General features: G+C 49.7%; 1 protein-coding gene across 2 annotated transcripts in view; it reads right to left on the reverse strand.

Annotated features, from left to right (window-relative positions):
- Positions 1 to 22,630, reverse strand: part of ino80 (INO80 complex ATPase subunit) — a 30,010-nt gene extending 7,380 nt beyond the window's left edge. Inside the window, exons 1-29 of one of the 2 annotated variants that reach the window (XM_023812915.2) lie at positions 22,471 to 22,630; positions 20,046 to 20,091; positions 19,743 to 19,804; positions 19,326 to 19,490; positions 19,089 to 19,228; positions 18,931 to 18,998; positions 18,663 to 18,809; positions 18,189 to 18,309; positions 17,894 to 18,096; positions 17,743 to 17,796; positions 17,406 to 17,609; positions 16,996 to 17,191; positions 16,166 to 16,233; positions 15,739 to 15,948; positions 15,463 to 15,543; positions 15,184 to 15,279; positions 14,116 to 14,175; positions 13,863 to 14,005; positions 13,266 to 13,350; positions 12,875 to 12,992; positions 12,513 to 12,598; positions 12,050 to 12,217; positions 11,649 to 11,782; positions 11,243 to 11,310; positions 11,060 to 11,153; positions 10,786 to 10,969; positions 8,513 to 8,653; positions 5,675 to 5,900; positions 2,690 to 2,817 (exon numbers count right to left, since the gene is read on the reverse strand). In XM_023812915.2, coding sequence (XP_023668683.2) covers positions 2,690 to 2,817; positions 5,675 to 5,900; positions 8,513 to 8,653; positions 10,786 to 10,969; positions 11,060 to 11,153; positions 11,243 to 11,310; positions 11,649 to 11,782; positions 12,050 to 12,217; positions 12,513 to 12,598; positions 12,875 to 12,992; positions 13,266 to 13,350; positions 13,863 to 14,005; positions 14,116 to 14,175; positions 15,184 to 15,279; positions 15,463 to 15,543; positions 15,739 to 15,948; positions 16,166 to 16,233; positions 16,996 to 17,191; positions 17,406 to 17,609; positions 17,743 to 17,796; positions 17,894 to 18,096; positions 18,189 to 18,309; positions 18,663 to 18,809; positions 18,931 to 18,998; positions 19,089 to 19,228; positions 19,326 to 19,468 — 3,366 coding nt within the window. In that variant the 5' untranslated portion in view covers positions 19,469 to 19,490; positions 19,743 to 19,804; positions 20,046 to 20,091; positions 22,471 to 22,630. Of the gene's footprint in view, positions 1 to 2,689; positions 2,818 to 5,674; positions 5,901 to 8,512; positions 8,654 to 10,785; positions 10,970 to 11,059; positions 11,154 to 11,242; positions 11,311 to 11,648; positions 11,783 to 12,049; positions 12,218 to 12,512; positions 12,599 to 12,874; positions 12,993 to 13,265; positions 13,351 to 13,862; positions 14,006 to 14,115; positions 14,176 to 15,183; positions 15,280 to 15,462; positions 15,544 to 15,738; positions 15,949 to 16,165; positions 16,234 to 16,995; positions 17,192 to 17,405; positions 17,610 to 17,742; positions 17,797 to 17,893; positions 18,097 to 18,188; positions 18,310 to 18,629; positions 18,810 to 18,930; positions 18,999 to 19,088; positions 19,229 to 19,325; positions 19,491 to 19,742; positions 19,805 to 20,045; positions 20,092 to 22,470 lie in introns of both variants that reach the window. The other variant, XM_023812913.2, reaches the window with a different exon arrangement.
- Between the last annotated feature and the right edge of the window lie 363 nt (positions 22,631 to 22,993).

A 22,993-nucleotide genomic window follows, 5' to 3' on the forward strand; every position in this document is an offset into this window, starting at 1 on the left:
CACAACTGTTAGTCTCATTGGCTTGAATCCAAGAAACCTATCACCCAGAAATCACTTTCAGCCAAGAGACACAGCTTGTGTGCCTCGCTTCATTCCACACATATCACTTATAAAATACACTGCAAACTTTCCATCATCATGACTGGTGATCTTGAAGCTATTCCTAAAAACACATCTGGCAAAATAAAAAGTCCTTTACTCCCAAAGCATGATGATCATTAATGATCGTGCCAAAGTCTTGCTGCCAACCTGGCACCCCCCAGGACATGCTCGGCAACCTTAGTGATGGCGGCCCCCTCTCATACCATGGCAGGCTGGCCCTTAGTCAACTGGGAGGCGCTGTCGAATCAAAGGGGTTTAGCAAATGCTTCTCCTTTTGGAATGTATTGTATTGAATGTAACCATATGGGACAGAATCATTGTACTATAACAACATAACACACTGATGAATCTGATAAGAGTGAAGCATTTTTATGCAGCTCCCTTGGAAAACCTGGCGGCGTTCAGGCCCGTCGCCCGTCACACACGCTGCGACACATGAACCAACACAGAAAGAAGCATGTTCAGCACGCATCAGCGATCCGGCGCAGACCCAACACGTCTGCTCATCATTCCCAGGCTGCGATTACAGGAAAAACAGAAACTCTATTACATATATTCTAATTTACAAAACAAAACGAAAACAAAAGAATCATAACAATTGGCTTTAATGTCTGCCAAGAGCACTGGGATAAATCTGAGATGGGCGACTATGACTTGACCGGGAACGGCGCAGCAAAGCCGTTACAGCCGTGTCCATGTCTGCTTTCCCCAGGGGACACACTGGACAGCCCCCCCCCCCCCCCCCAGCCCATATATAACACTGCTCAGCAGTATGGCCCTACTCTGCCATCCCGTCTCTTAGAAGCTCCTCCTCACAGGTTGGTACATCATCTTTGGGAAACTAAATTAGGCCGAAGGACAGGCAGACCAGCAGGCAGGCAGACCATCAGACCGACAGACCAGCAGGCAGGCAGACCATCAGACCGACAGACCAGCGGGTAGGCAGACCATCAGACAGGCAGACCGACAGACCAGCAGGCAGGCAGACCAGCAGGCAGGCAGACCGACATACCAGCAGGTAGGCAGACCATCAGACAGGCAGACCAGCGGGTAGGCAGACCATCAGACAGGCAGACCGACAGACCAGCAGGCAGGCAGAACATCAGACCGACAGACCAGCAGGCAGGCAGACCAGCAGGCAGGCAGACCATCAGACAGGCAGACCGACAGACCAGCAGGCAGGCAGACCATCAGACAGGTAGACCGACAGACCAGCAGGCAGGCAGAACATCAGACAGGCAGACCGACAGACCAGCAGGCAGGCAGACCATCAGACCGACAGACCAGCAGGCAGGCAGACCATCAGACCGACAGACCAGCAGGCAGGCAGACCATCAGACAGGCAGACCGACAGACCAGCAGGCAGGCAGACCATCAGACAGGTAGACCGACAGACCAGCAGGCAGGCAGAACATCAGACAGGCAGACCGACAGACCAGCAGGCAGGCAGACCATCAGACCGACAGACCAGCAGGCAGGCAGACCATCAGACCGACAGACCAGCAGGCAGGCAGACCATCAGACAGGCAGACCAGCAGGCAGGCAGACTATCAGACAGGCAGACCGACAGACCAGCGGGCAGGCAGACCATCAGACCGACAGACCAGCAGGCAGGCAGACCGACAGACCAGCGGGCAGGCAGGCCATCAGACCGACAGACCAGCAGGCAGGCAGACCGACAGACCAGCGGGCAGGCAGACCAGCAGGCAGGCAGACCGACAGACAGCCAGACCAGCAGGCAGGCATACCGACAGACCACTAGACACTTTATTGATCTTAACAGAAATTCAGGCATTCAGTAGACATATATGGGGAGACTAAGAAGCTCATTTAAACCAGGGCTTAAAACATTTCAGTTTGCTGCAGCTTTTCAATAAATTAAATCAGTTTAGTCATACACTGTCGCTACAATATAACTTATTTCTTTTATCTTATTATTTTTATTTTTAGACATTATGATTAATGTCTTTTATTTAAATGTGTTCTGCCTTTCCAAAGCACTTTGAATTGCCTTGTGTCTGAATTGTGCTAAATAAATAAACTTGCATTGCCATCACTCACATTGTTGCTGGATCACCTGAGATAAACACGGTGCTCGTATCGCTGATTGCCTGTACTTCTTGCTCATTCAGGGCCTTATCCCTCTAATTCTGATGTCGCAGTATGTCATTCTTGAAAGGAGGTCACATCAAATTTATATTTGTTATTCACCTTGGAGGGATGATTTGCGAATCACAGGAAGGCTTCTGGACTCAAACGGAGTCAGTGCCAGCTTGTGTGTGTTTGTTGTGTGTGTGTTTGTATGTCCGCACAATGCCTAAAACGTGTTACTTTTCAGCTTGTGTGTGTTTGTTGTGTGTGTGTTTGTATGTCCGCACAATGCCTAAAACTTGTTACTTTTCAGCTTGTGACTGCAATCAAAAAACTAAAACTGCCAAAAGTCTTATATTTTCTCTGGTTACTTATGGTTAAGGTTAGAGCTGGGTAGGTGTTAAGGTCATCATAATTAGGGTTAGGGTCATGCCCATAGAAATGAACACAGCATCCCCACAATGACGGGAATATATGAGCTGAGCATGTGGGTCACCTCCAGCAGGTCGATCATGCGGGTCATCTGCGAGTAGATCAGCACACGGTGCCCGTGCGACTTCAGCCGCGTCAGCAGCAGGTCCAGCGTGTGCAGCTTCCCACTGTCAGTGATCAGCGCCTCCTTGTCTGTAACGGGATGGGTACATTAGTGCTTTTAGCCAGAACTCTGAAATCAGCAAAATAGATTTTAGTGGGTTGACTATGACCTGCATCTACCAGACTGATCAAAAGAAAAATCCAAAACAAGTTAGTGTCACGAAGTATTAACATTGTTATATATGACATATTTCAGTCATTTTTTCATCCTTTGAAACAGGAAAAGTGACTCGTTTAAACTGCCATCGTTAACAATTCAAAGCACTGCTAAACAAACAGCCTCTGTAAGCATTTTTGTTTGTCTGCCTTCTAGAATTCTAACAGGCAGAGACATACAAACAAAAACATGTAACATCAGCACCAACAACACAAACAGCTACTGACAGCCATGACTGGAACTGTTGACGAGAAGCTCAAAGCCAGAAAGGAGTCAGCAAGATGGTGATGTGATCACGTGATGTGATCATGTGATGTGATGGCACGTCATGTCATATATACAAATACAAAGACAGGACACAAAGTCCTAGGGGCATGATGGCAAGCAAGAGCGAGGAACATACGATAAATACGGGTACACAAGGACAGCAGCACACCCCCACCCCAGGCCGAGCAGGCCACTGCCCAGCCACACTCCCACGCCAAGAAGGCCACTGCCCAGCCACACCCCCACGCCGAGCAGGCCACTGCCCAGCCACACCCCCACGCCGAGCAGGCCACTGCCCAGCCACACCCCCACACCGAGCAGGCCACTGCCCAGCCACACCCCTAGGCCGAGCAGGCCACTGCCCAGCCACACCCCCAGGCCGAGCAGGCCACTGCCCAGCCACACCCCCAGACAGGTGCTGATCAGGAATAGAGCCATGGAGGCTCCGCTCTCACCGACTGGCCAGCGCGCCGAGCCTCGTATGTCTATCCATTATAATATCTGGCAGCATGGAATTACAAACCCAGCCATTTACTGGTACTGACGTCAGCAAAAGAATGGCATGATGCAGTACAGCGGACTCTTCCAGGTCTGGCTTCATTTTGATTTGGCAAATATTAGCAATAATATCAGCAGAAATAAATTCTAGAGTAGAGTTTTAAGAATTCTTCACCTACCAGATCAGTGGTGCATGCTAGATCTGCCATTATACTCACAAACACTCAAATCCCACCCCGCTTTTCGGCAGAGAGGCCAATTCTGCAGCCAGTAATAATGTAATAATGTAATAATGTAAACTTTTTAACCTTTGAGTATAAGCTAACAGTTATGGTTCAGCGGTAGGTTCTAGACCTAGACTTCAGGTCATGTATGTAGCTTCAAGTCGAGTTTCTATACTTATCGAGCTAAAAATACAGAATGCATCATTCCTGGATGTTTCACTAAAGCAAGAGCTGTGTGACACTCAATCTCGTGCCATTACTGAACATGGCTGTTACCATGAATACGGCAGCAGAAACACACCAATAAACTCCCTCCTAAATATTATGATCAAGCTACAGTCTCTGCTAATTTAATTATGTGCTGCAGAGAGACTGGCTTGACCTGGGGCCACCCGACTAAGATCCCACAAAAAAACATTGCTTGGAAATTAGTCTGGCTGCCAGACACATAATTATGCTTTGGCAAAGGCTGATTTTGTCCAGACGATCTACTTTTCACACAGGAAAGCCCAGAATGATCATAACCATTGAGAAACTAAAGTCACTGCACACAAAGCAGCCTGTTGCAAGTCAGAGAAAAAGAAAACTCCCATATATTCCAAATAACATTAAATATTGTACATGTCAACTTTGGAGAAGTCTTTAAATTAAATCTGAATTAAAATTGCTGTACAACTGGCTGTTCAATTTTTTCATTTGATAATACAGATCATGTTTACAGTTTGATAATTAAATAAAACACAAAGTCTACATTTTCATGTAAGTGTAAAAAACAAAAATTGTTAAACATTATAAAATGGTTAGCTGCAGAGGTCCCTGATTTAAGACACAGCAGCCCCCTCTGCTGGTGAAATTTTTAGGATCATGGAGGATGAACATCTTTAAACATATGCTGAAATATTGGCCAAAGTGTAAAAAATTTGACTTTGGAAAGAATCTCTTGGGCCTAAGAACTAGGAGTTTGCCGCATCCCACAAAACGAAGTAGGAAAAAGCCATTTATCATCAGCAGTGCAATGATCCATATCTATATGTGAAAATGCATTTTTATGTGTTTGCATGCCTCAATACACCTCTTTATATATTTGAAAAAGAGATAATGTTGCACATCCATCAAAGAACTATGTTCCTAGAAAAGATAAGATTTATTAAATACAGTGATCATTGCACATCTGTAAAAACTGAAAACCCAAACTGTGGTTTGCAGTGAAGACAAAATCAGCTAACAGTATTTGACATATTTGCAATTTACTGAGATACTGCACAAAAAAAATGTTCAAAGCCCTGGAGAATCCATCAGCAAAAGTGACACAAGGGTGACAGGAGAGTGACACAAGGGTGACATGAGGGACACGAGGGTGACAGAAGAGTGACACGAGGGACACGAGGGTGACAGGAGAGTGACACAAGGGTGACATTAGGGACACAATGGTAACATGACAGCCACATTACTCCTACAGTAATGTAAGTGGCAGTTAAATGATTCAGCTTTAACTGCAGCAAATGTGTTTCAAAATATTTTAGGACAGCTCACAATTAAAGAAGAGCTCACAATTAAAGAAGAGCACCCCAGCTGAGAGGTTTGACAAAGCAGCCAATCGCAGATCACTCAGGCAACAGACATAATCACTCTGGCATGTGTGTGTGTTATATACACACATACACACACACAATTTTATATATTTTTTTGAAGGAAACTTTAATTCTGTCTGCAGCCAGCAGGGGGCATGTGCCCATCTTACCGGGTATCCTGATGTAGGACCAGCCATGCGGGGGCTGCAGCGCCATGACCCCCCCGGAGCTCTCGGGGAAGAAGGCAAGCAGGCGGCCGGCCCAGGCGGCAGAAAGGTCCGGGGCGCCGTACAGGAAGCAGTGCCTGGCAGCCAGGCTGCCGCCTCCCCTCAGCGCCCGCCACTCGTACTCCGCACCACGGTCCACGCAGTAGCGCTCTAAGGGAGCCGCGGTCACCTGGGGAGGTGGGAGGGCAGGCGGAGGTGAGAAAGACAGCGCCAGCTCTGCACAGGGAAGGGGGCGAGCTGCCCATGGCACATGTGGCCAGAAAAAAGGCTCATTCACTGTGAACATGCAGCTCGTGTCCTGCTTCATTCTCTTCAAACACTGACTTCCCTTAGTGCACCAAACACAGGAGGGTCCTTCAGATACCTCTCCTCCCACTGAACACTGGCTATAACTGAAAATGTCTTTATTTTCTGGTAAAAGAAATGCAGCTGAAATGTTAAGTGAGTAATGAACACAGACCAGTTCTTGGTAGAACAGTTGGAGGGACTGTTCAACTCAGCAGGAAGAACAGAAACAAAGAGCAGAAACACTGTACAGTATTTCATATGAAGAAGCTGCAGTTTAAACATAGGGGAGACTGGGGAAAGTTGTAACGTTTTTTTTTTTTTTTTCCCTGTACCGCTGAGCTCTTTTATGGAACTGCATTCAAAATTTGATACAAACTACTTGCATGTGTCTTCTATTAAACGGCACAGGTCTCTCAATCAGCCAATAATAAAACAGTAGTTCTCAACTCCAGTCCTAGAGACTCACTGTTATTGGCCGATTGAGAGGCCACCCCAGTGCCTTACAGTCAGCACCGACACCGTGAGCAGTGGCTTATAGTGGCCGACAACTCCCTGAATGGTGGCTTACAGTCGGCATCGATACCCTAAGTGGCGGCTCATGGTTGGGATTGACACCCTGAGTGGTAGTTATGATCAGCACCGACACCCTAACAAACAGCTTATGGTCAGCACCGACACCCTAACAGGCAGCTTATGGTCAGCACCGACACCCTAACAGGCAGCTTATGGTCGGCACCGACACCCTAACAAACAGCTTATGGTCAGCACCGACACCCTAACAGACAGCTTATGGTCAGCACCGACACCCTAACAGGCAGCTTATGGTCAGCACCGACACCCTAACAGGCAGCTTATGGTCAGCACCGACACCCTAACAGGCAGCTTATGGTCAGCACCGACACCCTAACAGACAGCTTATGGTCAGCACCGACACCCTGAGAGACAGCTTATGGTCAGCACCGACACCCTGAGAGACAGCTTATGGTCAGCACCGACACCCTAACAGACAGCTTATGGTCAGCACCGACACCCTAACAAACAGCTTATGGTCAGCACCGACACCCTAACAGGCAGCTTATGGTCGGCACCGACACCCTAACAAACAGCTTATGGTCAGCACCGACACCCTGAGAGGCAGCTTATGGTCAGCACCGACACCCTAACAGGCAGCTTATGGTCAGCACAGACACCCTGAGAGGCAGCTTATGGTCGGCACCGACACCCTGAGAGGCAGCTTACAGTCGGCACCGACACCCTTAGAGGCAGCTTATGGTCGACACTGACACCCTGAGAGACAGCTTATGGTCGGCACCGACACCCTGAGAGGCAGCTTACAGTCGGCACCGACACCCTTAGAGGCAGCTTATGGTCGACACTGACACCCTGAGAGACAGCTTACGGTCGGCACAGACACCCTAACAAACAGCTTATGGTCAGCACCGACACCCTAACAGGCAGCTTATGGTCAGCACAGACACCCTGAGAGGCAGCTTATGGTCGGCACTGACACCCTGAGAGACAGCTTATGGTCGGCACTGACACCCTGAGAGACAGCTTATGGTCGGCACTGACACCCTGAGAGACAGCTTATGGTCGGCACTGACACCCTGAGAGACAGCTTATGGTCGGCACTGACACCCTGAGAGACAGCTTATGGTCGGCACTGACACCCTGAGAGGCAGCTTATGGTCGGCACTGACACCCTGAGAGGCAGCTTATGGTCGGCACTGACACCCTGAGAGACAGCTTATGGTCGGCACTGACACCCTGAGAGGCAGCTTATGGTCGGCACTGACACCCTTAGAGGCAGCTTATGGTCGGCACTGACACCCTGAGAGACAGCTTATGGTCGGCACTGACACCCTGAGAGACAGCTTATGGTCGGCACTGACACCCTGAGAGACAGCTTACCGTCGGCACCGACACCCTGAGAGGCAGCTTATGGTCGGCACCGACACCCTTAGAGACAGCTTACAGTCGGCACCGACACCCTGAGAGACAGCTTATGGTCGGCACTGACACCCTGAGAGACAGCTTACAGTCGGCACCGACACCCTGAGAGGCAGCTTACGGTCGGCACTGACACCCTGAGAGGCAGCTTACGGTCGGCACCGACACCCTAACAGGCAGCTTACAGTCGGCACCGACACCCTGAGAGGCAGCTTATGGTCGGCACTGACACCCTGAGAGACAGCTTACAGTCGGCACCGACACCCTGAGAGGCAGCTTATGGTCGGCACTGACACCCTGAGAGGCAGCTTATGGTCGGCACTGACACCCTGAGAGGCAGCTTATGGTCGGCACCGACACCCTTAGAGGCAGCTTATGGTCGACACTGACACCCTGAGAGACAGCTTACAGTCGGCACCGACACCCTGAGAGGCAGCTTATGGTCGGCACTGACACCCTTAGAGGCAGCTTATGGTCGACACTGACACCCTGAGAGGCAGCTTACGGTCGGCACCGACACCCTGAGCAGTGGCTTCCTCTCACCCTGGGAGCAGCAGCGAAGAGGAACTTGGGCCAGAGCACTGGCTGGCAGGACCTGAGGAGCGCGACACCAGTCCGTCGTCCGTGCACCAGGACATCGACGTGGGCACCCAGCCAGGGTTGCAAGCCCATGAACACCAGGTTCTGCAAGACAGAAGTGACATGGTAGGAATTCTATTTAAACAAGAGCCACCAAATGAGAAGCAACAGATGGCCAGTGCTGAGTAACCGTGTATTATTCACCAGCACCAATCCACATATAAATATGACAGAGACAACTTCAGAGGCAGGGCTTTCTTTCTGTTCTCCAGTTATAACTGAATATCCAATCCCAAGACCTGGACTGGACCAAGCACAGTGTCAAAATGCCAATTAGCCGCACATGTCACTGGACTGCAGGAGGATACCATATGGAGAATGCCATAGTCCCTGGAGTGAGAGGAAGGGGATTGGAGGGGGGATTCGAACCCATGACGCTGTAGGCATGAGGTGACAAAGGGCACTACCCACTGAGTCACAGTACAAGGACACACCCTAATGGCGCAGCCTGACACAAACACATTATAATGTCTATTTTTATGTCAAAGATGTTATCATAAACAGTGATGAAGTACACAGCATGAGCCAGCAGACACAGAGCTTCCCCCCTCTGGATATAAAGCCTGGGGGGTCTGTTGCTGAGGAACCGAATAGAACGATGGGGAGCACAGAGACGACCCATGTGACGTCGCAGGACAGGTATGCCCCGCTCAACTCGCCGGGAGGACAGGAACGCCCCGCTCGACTCGCCGGGAGGACAGGAACGCCCCGCTGGACTCGCCGGGAGGACAGGACCGCCCCGCCGACTCGCCGGGAGGACAGGAACGCCCCGCTCGACTCGCCGGGAGGACAGGGGTGTTCCGCTCGACTCGCCGGGAGGACAGGGGTGTTCCGCTCGACTCGCCGGGAGGACAGGAACGCCCCGCTCGACTTGCCGGGAGGACAGGGGTGTTCCGCTCGACTCGCCGGGAGGACAGGGGTGTTGCGCTCGACTCGCTGGGAGGACAGGGGTGTTCCGCTCGACTCGCCGGGAGGACAGGGGTGTTCCGCTCGACTCGCCGGGAGGACAGGGGTGTTGCGCTCGACTCGCCGGGAGGACAGGGGTGTTCCGCTCGACTCGCCGGGAGGACTGGGGTGTTCCGCTCGACTCGCCGGGAGGACAGGAACGCCCCGCTCGACTCGCCGGGAGGACAGGGGTGTTGCGCTCGACTCGCCGGGAGGACAGGGGTGTTGCGCTCGACTCGCCGGGAGGACAGGGGTGTTGCGCTCGACTCGCTGGGAGGACAGGGGTGTTGCGCTCCACACGCCGGGAGTCAAGGGGTGTTCCGCTCGACATGCCGGGATGACAGGGGTGTTCCGCTCGACTCGCCGGGAGGACTGGGGTGTTCCGCTCGACTCGCCGGGAGGACAGGAACGCCCCGCTCGACTCGCCGGGAGGACAGGGGTGTTGCGCTCGACTCGCCGGGAGGACAGGGGTGTTGCGCTCGACTCGCCGGGAGGACAGGGGTGTTGCGCTCGACTCGCCGGGAGGACAGGGGTGTTGCGCTCGACTCGCCGGGAGGACAGGGGTGTTCCGCTCGACTCGCCGGGAGGACTGGGGTGTTCCGCTCGACTCGCCGGGAGGACAGGAACGCCCCGCTCGACTCGCCGGGAGGACAGGGGTGTTGCGCTCGACTCGCCGGGAGGACAGGGGTGTTGCGCTCGACTCGCCGGGAGGACAGGGGTGTTGCGCTCGACTCGCTGGGAGGACAGGGGTGTTGCGCTCCACACGCCGGGAGTCAAGGGGTGTTCCGCTCGACATGCCGGGATGACAGGGGTGTTCCGCTCGACTCGCCGGGAGGACTGGGGTGTTCCGCTCGACTCGCCGGGAGGACAGGAACGCCCCGCTCGACTCGCCGGGAGGACAGGGGTGTTGCGCTCGACTCGCCGGGAGGACAGGGGTGTTGCGCTCGACTCGCCGGGAGGACAGGGGTGTTGCGCTCGACTCGCCGGGAGGACAGGGGTGTTCCGCTCGACTCGCCGGGGGGACAGGGGTGTTCCGCTCGACACGCCGGGAGGACAGGGGTGTTGCGCTCGACACACCGGGAGGACAGGGGTGTTCCGCTCGACTCGCCGGGAGGACAGGAACGCCCCACACGACTCGTCGGGAGGACAGGGGTGTTCTGCTCGACTCGCCGGGAAGACAAGGCCGTCCCGCCAGACTCACCCACAGGACCGGAATGCCCCAGCAGACTCACCTGTAGGACAGGGCTGTTCCGGACACTTGGGAAGGAGGTGGGGGAGTCCAGCCAGAGGATGAAGTCCTTCCGGGAGAAGCACCGTGACGACTTCTCTGGGCTCTGCCCCTCTCCCGCCGAGGCCCAGAATCGCTGCTGGTGGAGCCGGTAGGAGGACTTCAGAGACAGGTAGAGGGCTAACCACCTGGAGCAGCAAGGGGGCATCGAGGGGCGTCACACTTCCAGCAAGAGGTGCATGCGTTCAGCGAGAAAAGGCGACGTCCCATGAGCTGACCTGGCCAACGTGCCCTGAAGCATCAAGCTGGAGAGCTCGGCCGGGGACATGTCTATGAAGCGGAGGAAGGAGAAGCTGCTGCCCTCATGGTCACCTGACAGCGGGACGGGACAGCTGTTAGAAAGGCACCAGGCTGCGGTCCAAGCAGCCCGTCGAGGGGGGCTGGCTGCACGTGAAGCTCACCTTTTCTGTGGAACAGAGACTGCTGGATGTGCTGGGCAGAGAAGGGCGAGAGAAGCACCTGGAGCAGCCTGCAGGGGGAGACAGTGAGCATGAGCAGCTACAACGTATACACACCGCTAGCATGGAAATGCTCTTGGCTGTGTATGATCACAGGACTTCTTCCAAAGTGAGCAAGAAACTTAGAAAAATGACTGAAAATCAAAACTCAGACACATACTCCTGCAGAATGATCTAGAGAATAATAAGCGTGAGGGAAATTCTGGGGGGCTTAGTGAGAAGAAGCTGAGCAGGACTGGGAGAGGCCGAAGGAGGCCGATAGGAGCGCGAGGAGGCCGATAGGAGCACGAGGAGGCCGATAGGAGCGCGAGGAGGCCGATAGGAGCGCGAGGAGGCTGAAGTTCCTGACCTGGCATGCCAGTGGCCTATGTTGGCGATCAAACCCTGCCAGTAGAAGAACTTGGACATGACGTAGGGCGGCAGGGACATGTGGAAGGGCGAGCGCGTCTCCTGGCGTTCAAACAGGTCCGGGTGATTACACACCTGCCAACAGACGACATAGTAAGCATGTAAGTCCAGCTGCAACATACCACAGAAACCTTTACACTCAGCTCCACAGACAATTAACACACCTACACTAACAGTGCGCCATACTCTGATGACCCCACCCTACGGGACAACAGCGCCCCCCCACACCCTGATGACCCCACCATACGGGACAACAGCGCCCCCCCCCCACCCTGATGATCCCACCCTAAGGGACAACAGCACACCCTACTCTGACGACCTTACCCTAACAGTGCCCCCTACCTTGCGGAATTGCATGACGAGGTTCATGAGGCTGCTGGTGGTGCTCTGGGCTTGCTGGGCCGTGCCGGTGGATGACTGCAGCAGGTCTTCAATTGAAATCTTGTTCTTCAGCGCCTGGTAGAGCAGCCGCTGCCGGCCAGTCAATTGGCAGTAGGACAGGATCTCGATCTACAGGGAGGCAGACGGATACGCGGCCTGAGGAGACTGACCACAGGGCTTCCACTGACCACAGGGCTTTCTGGCACATCTTTAGTGTATTAGTTGCCATCACTACAGACTGACAATTTAAACAGCTGGAAGAACAGAGTCACCAACTAAGCTGGAAGTAAATCAGATTATCATCTCAAAATATCTACTCATATATACGTCCCAATAAAAAAGTATAAAACAACATAAAATATAAACCTACTATGCTGACACTGTTAAAACTGTAACATGAGAAAGCTGAGAGTAGAGAAAATACCTTATCAGACAGCTCATTCTCCACATCCTTCTTTATCCTTCGCAGCATGAAGGGCTTCAGGATCATGTGTAACCGGGACAGCTGATCTGAGGCACAAAACGGCAAGACTTTAACCACCACACTGACATTTTCTGAAGCTTTAAAAACCATCATAGAGACACAAATTCAACAACGGCCTCTCGTCTCCAGAAATATTAATGACTTCATTTCAATGGCTGTCATATTATGTCAAATATTTAACGTTACACAGTAGAAGGCAGAGCATAAATTCTGGGAAACAGCTCGCATTCCTCCATCGGGTGGGTTTGCTTTGGCCATTCACCACAGACCCACCCCAGGGAAGTCATGCGCCAAACACTCACTCTCGTCTATGGCGGACTTGTTTTCAGCGTGGCTCTCGATGTCCTTGGAAAACCACTCGTTGAACTCCTCGTGCGAGTCGAAGAGCGTGGGCATGATGAAATGAAGAAGAGCCCAGAGCTAAGAAACAAAGGAAGAGGAAGCAGCGCTGTTATACACCAGCAGGGGGCATCGCTGGCTCCACCACAGTGTCGAAGGGCCTGAATCATCCCTATATTTGATGATATTCTCTCTTATTCTGTATAATATTCTATGATCGACTGGCCTCCCATTTCATGGATTGCTGGGACTGCAGCTTCATCACCATCTGGGAAGGTGTGATGCCACATGCTGAGTCCCGACAGTGGCCAGGCTCTGCTATCCATTCTAGCAAGGTGAGAATGAAGGGGGCACCTCTGCCATGGTGTTCTGGATGGGCGTCCCCGTTAGCAGCAGCCTGTTCCTGCACTGGAACTGCAGCAGAATCTTCCAGCGCACGCTGTGGAAAGAGGCAGCGAGGACAAACCAGCAAGGGTCATGACTTATTTCATATGACTTACGGGTGACAGAATTTTCACCCATTTAAAAAGCGGTATGTTTTTAAATGAAGCAAATGAAGTTAAGCCAATTCCTGACAGCTTTCTGAGCAGCACCATCCTGCCTGCCACCCGCAATGGGCAAATGCTTCCCACCAGCAACGGGCAATGCTTCCCACCCGCAACGGGCAATGCTTCCCACCGGCAACGGGCAATGCTTCCCACCAGCAACGGGCAATGCTTCCCACCCGCAACGGGCAATGCTTCCCACCCGCAACGGGCAATGCTTCCCACCCGCAACGGGCAATGCTTCCCACCCACAATGGGCAATGCTTCCCACCCGCAGACGCCAGATTCTTCTCTGATTTTCCACATCTCGTGGACAGAGACTAGCACCAACAGAAATCTTCATGCGCACAGGAAGCTGCCATTCATTGTTTTCCTTATATCCGGCCGTCAGAAAGGCTCATGGCACCTGGTGCTGCTCTTCAGGGCCTGGGCTTCATCCAACACCATGTACTGCCACTTGACTCGCTGGAAATACTTGACGTCCTGCACCACTAGCTGGTAGCTGGTGATGACCACATGGAAGGGGGCGTCCTGCGTGTAGAGGGTTTTCTGTGGGCGGAAGCACAGGGGGTCAACGCAGGGGAGGGGTAGCGTGGGGGAGGGGCGCCTTACGCCCCGCCCCCAAAAAGCACATGGCGATAAACAGGACTTCACTGTACCTGGCTCCAGAACTTTCGGATCACCTTTCGGTCATGAGGGTTACCCCAGTATGGCAGGACCTGAGGAGAGAAAGCAAACAGCTATGAAGCATGGATGCCAGCCGATTCACACTGCAACCCTCTTATTATGTGTGTCACTTTTTACATATATTCCATTTTACCACAATTACATCAGCAAGCTCTTCTTGGCCATTTTCTAACAACTTCCTTCTGAATATTTTGCTCAAAAGAAATAAAGGGTCTTTATAGAAAATCTTAACACCTAATCTGCATATGACTTCTGTGTCACTGGTATTCATTTGGTCTCATGTGTAATACTGGATAACTTCCTCTCCATACAGGTTTTTATATAAAGAAATTAAGAGTAAAATGTTACTAGAATCCTGTCTGCAACCGTATGGTGAAGCGAATTATCCTTTCAGCTGTAACATCTGCGATGTAAGCATGCACACAGGAACATGCACATACCCATCCCAAAGCAAACAATGCCGTGCTCTTGGTAAATAAGCTCTTGGTATCATTTGAAACATTAATATGAGCAACAAGTAAATCAGCAGTTTAAATAGGAAACAAATCTCAATGCATGTATTGTAATCTCCAAAGAAATGGTAGATCAGTAAATATCCTGAAAGTGCCACCCCACTCATCACAAGGCATACTCACTCACCATTCACTCAATAACACTCACTCACCATTCACTCAATCACTAACATTCACTCACCAACATTCACTCACTAACACTCACATACTAACACTCAAACACCAACATTCATTCAGTCACTAACACTCACTGAACAACATTTACTTACCATTCTCTCACTCACCCACACATAAAGGCAATTTGAAAACTCCAATAAGCCTCAGCACATATTTCGACTGTGGAGGAAACCAGAGTACCCAGAGGAAACTCCACGACAACATGGCTAGGAACATGCAAACTCCACACACATGGAGACTCAAACCCTGTTCTCCAAACTTTTTCAATCCATGAATCAGGAGAAATGGTTGAGAAAACTAAATCTATTCATTCCCCCACTGATGCTGGGACACTCGCACTAACACAGTTACCTTGAATTTGGGAACAAATCTGGTGAATTCCTGGTGCCAGTTGTTGAGCGTGGAGGCCGGAGATATGATCAGGAAGGGACCCCAGATGTTGTCTCTCTGTGAAAAACAGAACAAACCCTGAATAAACCCAGAACAAACACACATAAGAAACCCTGAGCTAAGACCCCCCGCGTGTGAGCTGACGCGGGCACATCACCCTGAGCTGCGAGCAGGTTGGCACGGCAACAGCAATGGGGTGGGGGGGCCGCCAGCAGCCTCCACGGGCTCCCAGTCACATACCTCCGCCAGGTGAGCCAGCAGGGCGATGCTCTGCACTGTCTTCCCCAGACCCATCTCGTCTGCCAGGATGCCATTGATACCCTAACAGAGACCGGAGAGCAAATGGCCACAGCAGCCTGTCACCCACCTTTCTCAGACAGTTCATACTCACAGCCATCCGAAGCTCTTCAAAGGCTTCCTGTCACTTTCAGACCCCACAGTCACAGCTGCCCCCGGCATTTCCTCACCGCGCCACTTTAACTGCCGTTTCCAGCTGCACACAAGCGCGAGGCTCACCTGCTCGTAGAGGTTGGCCAGCCAGTTCATGCCTTTCAGCTGGTAGCCCTTCAGCTTCCCGTTGAAGATGGAGGGCTGCGGGATGTCCTCGCCGGCTCGGATCGACGGGTTGGACAGGCTGTAGCTCTCCCCGAAGCCGGAGTCTGAGGCGGGGCCCACGCGCAGGGAGGCGAAGCGGCTGACCTTGGCCTCCTCGTCGAACAGCCGTGTCTAGGGGAAGCGGGAGCACGTGAGGCTGTTTAGGGGAGCCAGAGCAACCGCACAGCCACACTCTACACCACAAAAACACAGTGACCGCTACTCACCACCCACGCAGGGAATGGGATACGGATCTATGGAGAATGCAAATTCAAAGGAGCAGTCCAAAGAGATACAAGGGGCCTGCTTACTCGAGGGCTGAGTGAGGGCTACGTGCTAATGGACATACCCTAGCCTGGTGTATCTGGTAAGCCTCCTCTGCATTCCTCAGGGCCTGGGACTTGTAGTAGTTGCTGTCTGTGGAAAAAAAGAACATTCAACTATTTTTACAACAAGAAATAAAGGACGTACTCTGCAGCTGACACTAACATTCTTAAGGAGCGGTCACACTAGAGCAAAAACATATCTGCATCTCATTCACTTCCACTATAGCTGCATGATGCAAAAATCTGATTCCTTACTTCAGATAGCAGAGCGATTTCACAGCAAGTTCATCTTAATTGAATTTTTACCCACAAATTCGCCTAGCTCAACCAATCAGGTGCGGAGTGGGTGGGGTTGACATTTCACCTTCACCGGCCGTGGGCCGTGGAGCAATCAATTCTTTTTAACTGTCAATTCCCAGAATGTAAATTCGTAAACAGGACAAAAACTGTATGATGGCACAGAGCATTCAGTCAGGTCTCGAAGGTAAAAAACACATTACAGCACATTTTATTAAATCTCTATGTAACATGCGTCATACCAAGCTTATCAGGCTAGAAGGCTAATACTACGATATGCATTTATTCCACCATGTGCTACTCATTTCACCAACACTAACTGGCAAGGTACAAGAAAAAGAATTAATAAGTAGTTTTCAAACATACATTTTAAGGCAAACTATATTTGACTTGTTCCTTATTAACGTTATTCCCTACTGACTTCACTGCACTAACACTGTCGCATCCTGTTCCACAGCCACTTTTGCTCGGCTCTGTGAAGATGATGATTTTTCGTGCTACAGTGACCGCACCTTCACAGCTCTGCCGCGACCAGGGCGAAGAGGCCTGAACCCACCGTACTCCTCCTGGCTGACGTTGACTATCACCCCTCCGCCGATGTCAATCTGCCGGTGCGCGGAGTTGTCCTCCAGTTTCTTGAGGATCTCCTCCGTGGCTGCATCTGCACCAGCCCTGTGCTTGCCCCCCATGAAGTGAGCGTACAGCTCCGTCTGGGTGATGAGGAAGTTCAGCTTCCTCTGCTGTCTCTTGGCCTGAAGCGGCAAAGACGACCAAAGCGTGTCAGGCCTCCCGCCGGCAGGGGGAACCGCAGGCTCGGATACTCCAGGATCACCTGCATTCACTGTGCAACATGTCTGTAAAACATCTCCAACCACCCTCTTCCACCGGCAGCTCGAAACAAGCCTGACATCTAATCCCAGACCAGTAGGGGGTGCCATGCCGGTGAAGAAGGGAGCTACGGCCTACCTCTCGCATCTCCTCGTCCAGCCGACGCTGCTCCAGCGCCTCCTTCTCGGCCCGCTTGCGGTGCTCCTTCTCCACCTTGTCATACTTCTTCCAGTAGAGCAGCATCTCCTTGGTGAGGCGCCGTGCTCGGGGCAGCGTCTCCTTGCAGTTCTTCTGGGCCTGGATGGCGGCTCGGCGGACCTCCCGCATGCACTGCTGGGCCAGCTGAGCCAGACCAGCACACACAGCGTAAAAATGGTCGATTCCAGCAAATTCTCTCCCAAAACAACTTAGCAAAGGCTTCTGTTCCATTTATCTGCATCTACCAGGATTAGTAGTTATAAATCAATAGTATTACCTTTTTAGCATTGGTTAAGACAAAATTCCGAGCTGAAGCTTTTTGCTTAAATGCCTGCAATGAGAAAGAACAATGTTACATAGATCAGCACCAGCAGTGAGCTCCAGAAAAGCAGAGAGCGGCTACAGTGTCTTGGGTCGATCCTGCTCGCCTTTGGGTTCTCCTTTTTGGCAATGGTGAGCCAAACTTTGCGCCGACGAGCATTCAGCTGCTCAACCGTGAGGTGTTTCTTCCTTGACACAGGAAGAGGAGCATCATGGGAAAACTTGGCAAATATTTTGGTGATATAAGGCCGGCCATCGTTAGAGAAGTCTTCGCCTCTCTTCTTCCTCTTCTTCACCTTCTTTAATTTGGCTGCAGGTAGAAACAAGGAGTGGGAATTAATCGTTGACGCTGATTCTGCTGGGTCACCAGCTGACCCACTGGCAGTCCGTCAGAGTACACACCCTTCAGCTTCTTATCTTCTTTGATTTTCTTTTTCTTTTGACCCAGTAGATGGCGCTGCTGTTCATAGTAGGGATCATGGGTAGCCAGGAGCCCGGCGCTGTAGTATTGGTACTGTTGCAACTGGAATCATATAAACACAGTCCCTGTTTTTCAGTTCACAGCCGGTTATAGTCGCTGTTTAACTCACAACATGGAAACCGCAGCTGGCACGCCAAGGCGATTTGGGGTCACTGGCTGAGCTGCAGAGCAGGTCTTTGCATTTTTGTCAGGAAACCCACAATTTTTACCGTGCTAAATGTAAATGCTGCAGCTTCTGAGGCAAACCGCAGGCTAATGATTTTAAAAGTTTGCTGGTTTCTTTGTATGATGCACATTTTCTCCAAAATACTGCCATGACAGTATCTCCCTAAAATTATCATTATTATCTGTCGACCTCTGACCTGCAGTGCGCGTGGGCCAGATAGGGGGCGCACCTCGCGGTCCGTGTGCAGGCGGCACTGGTGCTCCCTCGTGTACTTGTGCAGCCGCAGCATGTCCTGCAGTTCCTCCCGCGACATGGAGAAGTCTGAGTCGTCCGAGTCCGAGTCCGAGTCCGTGGTATCGTCACTCAGAAGGATCCCCTGGAGAAGGCAGTCGCCCATCAAAAGGAACCTTCTCCTCCAGCTAAGCACCCAAAACTAAACAAATAGCAAACCTAGCTGCGCAGGCATGCGTTCAAATCCTGTTTGGATCTGTACATACCTTCAGCCATTTTCTACTTTTCTTCAGTTTGGAGAAATTGTAGAGATTCGCCTTGTCAGCTCTGCTTTCTGCAGGGGCATTAGAGGCTTCAACTCAGCTTCTGTCACTTCCTTTCAGGGTGGAATGTGAACATCTGGCTTCAGAGGCGTGTTACGCACCTTGCAGGAGTGCTCCGTTGAGGGCGCTATTCTCCACCAGTCTGCCCGAAGCAGTATCCCCTGCATCTGCCCCCCGCAGCGTCTGCAGGGGTGTCTGGGGACTTGAAAGAGCATCTTCTGTCCCCTCGTCACTGTCATCACTGAGCGAGAGAGCAGAGACACGGGTGTCGGACTCCTCGCGACTTCCCAGAGAGCCTCTCGCTGCTGCACATACCTGCCAGTGCGGCTCTCCCTTACCTGGACACATCTCTGTTAAAGACGGTGGCTGTTTGCCGAAGGAAGGCATCCAGCCTCAAGGACCTCTCCAGGTACTGCAGATGGAGGGGTCGGGCCAGCCTGGAGCATACAGACTCCTCGCCTTCATCCTGCTCCAGGGCCATCTGGGAGAAGGCCTCAGCACAGCTACAGGACCCCAACACAGCGCCATGCCAAAGGCATGCAGCAGAATGCACAGAGTCACTAGTCACCTACATGCCTGTATAACACCTGCATTTCAGTTGATCTGTAACATGAATAATCTTAAAGTGCTACATTTTAAATGCTACATTTTAAAGAAGTGAGTTTTCTCTGCTTTAACTGTGGTCTGCTGACATACATTTTAACAAAACATTTTAAACATGATACATTTAAACATCACAAGTCAAAGGTGACAACCTTTTAAAATATCACAATACGGTCTTCATTTCAGAAGTGAAATCCTGAGAAATAGCTGCAGCCTAAAGAAAAACAAAAATCCAACATTTATTTTCCTTCAATTTTACCTCATTAAATGACAGCTGCATGGACAGACTCAGGTTATACGCCCCAACAAACGGCATTAAGGCAAAAGCACTATTATCATTTATAAGAAGACAGGAAAAGATACATGGAACAAGAGTTTAATTCCATTTAACATAGAACCTGTGGGGGTATAATAATAATAATAATAATAATAATAATAATAATAATTTCACATACCTGTATACCTGTCAATACGATTCTAATAAAGTATATATTTTTTTTCCTATGAGAGAATGAGAAACAAAGATAAATGGTATTAATTTATCTATCTTTTTATACCCTGAGCTAAGCATTAATATGGAGCTTTAAATTTGCAAATGCAAAATAATTCTGGAAGATTTTATAGGAATTCCTTCTAGATTAAAACTGAAATCACATGAAAGCAAATATCCATAAATGATCTACATATAATGCATTGCAGCATAAGGACAGTCACATCACAGAGTATGGAAATAAATGAAAATAGCATCATCCAATTACTACACAACACCAATAACTATCTCAAGGAAAGACTCATACTGACACTGGCATTTTTGTGAGCTCTTGCTTTTATCTATATCAAAATACTTTGTTCTTATGTTGTTATTAAATTAAATGTGCAGCAGCCAAATATTTTTACCAGGAGGAACTTACATATTTAAAAGCTATTTGTTACCAATCTGTAAAACAATCACCTGTGCACAGATAGTCTTCCAATAATACGAACAAAGGACATTTTATGTTCCTTACGCATTACACCACACGCTGACCAAGTGACAACGACATACACAGAAACGGTAGGCAGGCAGAAATACAGGTGACACACGATTCATGTATTAGAATTTATTGGACAGCTGTAAGGAAATTATTGTACATATAATAAATTATATTCATAACACGCCATTAAAATGAGACAAAGCCTTGACTAGGTGTAGAATATACCAATGGACTTCTCAATATAAATGCCCGAACTAACAATTCATGGATGATTTCTTACACAGTAATTTAAACAGTACAATTAAGCCATATTTTAAAATCAATTTTATGCTTTCATCTTGTGAATGAACAAATATACATACACACTGGATGCCCTATGCATATCCTGTGGGTAAAAACACAAGATTTCTAATAGAGTGCGGTTATTGTGCAACAGAAGGCACATAGTCCTGTGCAAACTGGACATGCATTATGGGCCTCTCTGCCAATCGGAATCTGTCTGTCCTTTAGCTGTGGCACCAACTTTTCCTAAAACCGCCTGTTAATCGAAAAAGACTGTCCTTTTTCAAGGTCACCAAGTAAGCACACAGTCAGGTACAACGCCAGTCTTTTTAAAATGACAAACTTAATGACTGATTATAATTCGTAACTTATTAATCTAAACATTTAAATAAATTGTTCTGAATATATAATGCATATCTCAGTTTTTCGGACCTTGTGTTTAATTCAAAAACACACAATGCTTACAAACTTTTTTATCAAGTGTTTTTAAAATGCAACCAAATTACATATATCATAGTTACACACTTTCTGTATTTGCATTCCGTATTACGCATACCAACACTCTGCCATTAATTTAATGTGATTAAATGGAAAAGACTAAACTTAACACATAGTATATAAATCGCGTTATTATATGCTTTTAAACTGGTGGGATATTTTCCCTCGACTATAACTTTTCATACGTAATGCGGGGCGATCCAATCGTGACCCAGCTCTGAATCCCAACCCCGTATTTGCTCTAAAGGTTTAGCTTTAATGCTAACTAGCCTCAACTCAGTGCATTGCAGTCGTATTTACTAAATTCTGAGTGTTGGTGGTAATGTGAATCTTAAATGTCTTATGAGTGACAGTATTAAGTCGTGTGCAGTAAAAATGGGGGTTAAATAATAAAGGGGATCGATGACCTGTGGTTGGGTTTTACCGTTTTACACGTGTGGAATTCGCCCGTGGTGGCGCACACTTGTGCAGTATAAGCACTAGCTACCCTGTATCGATAACCTAGCTGGTTACCTACACGAAGCACAAGCAGACGGATCATTAACGCGTATAGAAAATGAATATTTTGTGTACGAGGTCATGTGTTATCGGTATGAGATAAGATCGCATCACAAAACGGCTAACTTTCCAATAATGGTACTTTAGTCAGATACAAATTTGGATTGTTTGCCATCACAAAATCCCACGATCAAAGAACTTAGTACTGAAATAAAATCCGGCGAATTTAACGCCGCACTTGGCCGTCTACTGTCTCGTTTATTTGAATACGGGGCTTTGGAGCGAGTTGGGGCCCTTTGTTTTGAGTAGGTCGGACACCACAGTATTTTAAAACTTTGACTTCTTCAGCATTTGATTATTCAAATAGGTTCTGTCACTTTAAGGCCACCACCATTCATGGTAAATGAAAGTATTAGTTCACTATCCAGACTAAGACTTTGAACCTGGTGTGTTTTTGCTTTTCGGCGAGGCCCACAATCCAGTCCAAAATTTCTCCTCCTTTCCCCGTTAGCAGGCGGAGAGAGAAAGCGGCCTCTACCACCCGATCCCCGCATTCTAATACTTTCTCTCCCTCCCGGCCATCTTCCCCATGGCTCCCCTACCATGTTATTCAAAAGCACTAGCTCACCTCGGCCCCCTTGTCCCCTTTTCTCTCGGTCTCTCAGCTGCTGCCAGCTCTCTGCTCTCTGTCTCCAAGATGGCGGTTCTGGGCAACGAACGAGTCTGTGAGCGCTGAGCCGGCAGCAGCTGAGAGGCGGCCACTTTCAGTAACTGAGAGAGCAGGGACACGGCGCCATAGCGAGGAGAAAGTAGGGAACAGGCATACAAATCAAATACAGAAACTATTTCGCGATTAAATACCGGGTTTTTGTTCAAAGTTTGTTACCAATATAACATCATGCGCCAACACGCACCAGTATTAACTAGAAATGACTACATTTGGCTACGTATCTAATATTTAAATACTTTTTTGAGGGTATTCCATTTGCGCTATCAGTTTTCTATTGGAATAGTCTGAAAATCCCGATGATTGCCGAACCTTTTGCATGACGTCGATTCGTGACGAAGTTTCTGCCCTATGTATCGCGAGGTTTTATCTACTTTAAAAATCGGAAGTAGCATTATCTTACTGTGTGTATTGGTTCTCTCCT

This window comes from Paramormyrops kingsleyae, chromosome 19 (genome assembly GCF_048594095.1).
Source record: "Paramormyrops kingsleyae isolate MSU_618 chromosome 19, PKINGS_0.4, whole genome shotgun sequence".
Classification (NCBI taxonomy): Eukaryota; Metazoa; Chordata; class Actinopteri; order Osteoglossiformes; family Mormyridae; genus Paramormyrops; species Paramormyrops kingsleyae.